This window comes from Mus caroli, chromosome 17 (genome assembly GCF_900094665.2).
Source record: "Mus caroli chromosome 17, CAROLI_EIJ_v1.1, whole genome shotgun sequence".
NCBI lineage: Eukaryota > Metazoa > Chordata > Mammalia > Rodentia > Muridae > Mus > Mus caroli.
Genome location: NC_034586.1, coordinates 22,263,565 through 22,264,915, shown reverse-complemented (window position 1 = coordinate 22,264,915; position 1,351 = coordinate 22,263,565). Strand labels below are relative to the sequence as shown.

General features: G+C 68.2%; 1 protein-coding gene across 1 annotated transcript in view; it reads right to left on the bottom strand.

Annotated features, from left to right (window-relative positions):
- Window positions 1–959, bottom strand: part of Neurl1b (neuralized E3 ubiquitin protein ligase 1B) — a 26,973-nt gene extending 26,014 nt beyond the window's left edge. Inside the window, exon 1 of the mRNA XM_021149958.2 lies at window positions 843–959. Coding sequence (XP_021005617.1) covers window positions 843–873 — 31 coding nt within the window. The 5' untranslated portion in view covers window positions 874–959. The remainder of the gene's footprint in view (window positions 1–842) is intronic.
- Window positions 960–1,351: the final 392 nt, after the last annotated feature.

Sequence of the window (1,351 nt, the reverse complement as noted above, 5' to 3'; positions counted from 1 at the left end):
AGAGAGAGAGAGAGAGAGAGAGAGAGAGAGAGAGAGAGAGCGCCTTTGCTTGAGGATGCTGCGAATGCCCAGTTTTATGCCCAAACACTTCTGAAGACTTGGGACACAGTGGGGGTGAGGGGCGGGGCAGACAGGCTGACAGGGCCCATGCAGTCTCCCACCACTGCCTGTCACCGGGTCATTTCTCCTGTTCTGAGCTTAAACTTCTTGTGTAAAATCGGGATGCCTTTTCTTAGGAGGACGATTCTTTGCAGACAGGCTGTGACAGCCTCGGCGCGCTGACATGTTCCACCATCACTAGGTATTTTCAGCGAGGCGTGGCGTCCCCCGGCCTCCGCACGCCCGCCCCACGCCCCTCGCCCACCGCCTTTCTCGGGTCTGGGAAATTCTAGGGCGCTTTTAACTAGGGGGCGATGCGCCCCGCAGCAATGGCTCAGATGGGGCTGGGAGGGCCCCCAACAGAACGGACACCCGAACGGGGCGCAGCCGGGCGCGCGTGGGAACGCCGCCAAGAACTAGCACGTGTGCCGGGGGCGCCTGCGGGCTGTACGCGGAGACCCGGGACACCCGCGCCCTGCAGCCCCCCTGAAGGGTTCCGGCCGGGGGAAGCCCCGATACCTCCCTCCGGCTCGCTCATTAGCGACCTCCGGCTGGAACAAAGGCGTGGGGCGCACGGCCAAGGCCAGAAAAACCAGGAGGGGTCCGCACATCCCTGCAGGGGTGCGGCTCCGGGGCTCGGGCTCCGGCAACCAGGCTCTGGCTTGCACCCCGGCTCCGCGGCTGCGACGACCCGGGGAGGACCAGGCGCTCCGCGCCACTTCGGGGCGCGGCTCCGGGCGTACCTGGCAGGGTCCGGTGCACCGTGTTGCCCATCGCTACTCCGAGACTCGCGGCGCGGGGCTAGCTGGGCGGGCCGGGGGCCGCGGCCGGGCTGCGGGGCATTGCCGCTGCACCGGCGACCGGCGGGCGGCAGATGGGCGGCGCGGGCGGCGGCGGGAGGAGGCGGAGCCATCGGCCCGGGCGCGCCCGCCCCGCCCCCGCGCCCGCCACCAACCGTGCCTGGGCGGAGCTGGGGCCACCGCCGCGTCTTTTGAAAGTTTGTACCGGTAGCGCGCTAGAGAGGCGGGGCTGGCCTCCTGCCCTAGTCGTTCCCGCGCGCACCGACCTTGCTCTTTTTGCCACTCGGGAGGGGTCGCCGGGTGCCGAGTCCTCGTCTAGGCATTCGGCCACTTTGGGTGGTGCCTCGACTCAGGGACGACGCGCACACTTGCAGGTCACGCCAGACAGTGTCAAGGGCTCCTTGACAGTCCATCCAGGGTGAGATGGGGGGTGGGGATGGGAACTTCTCCAT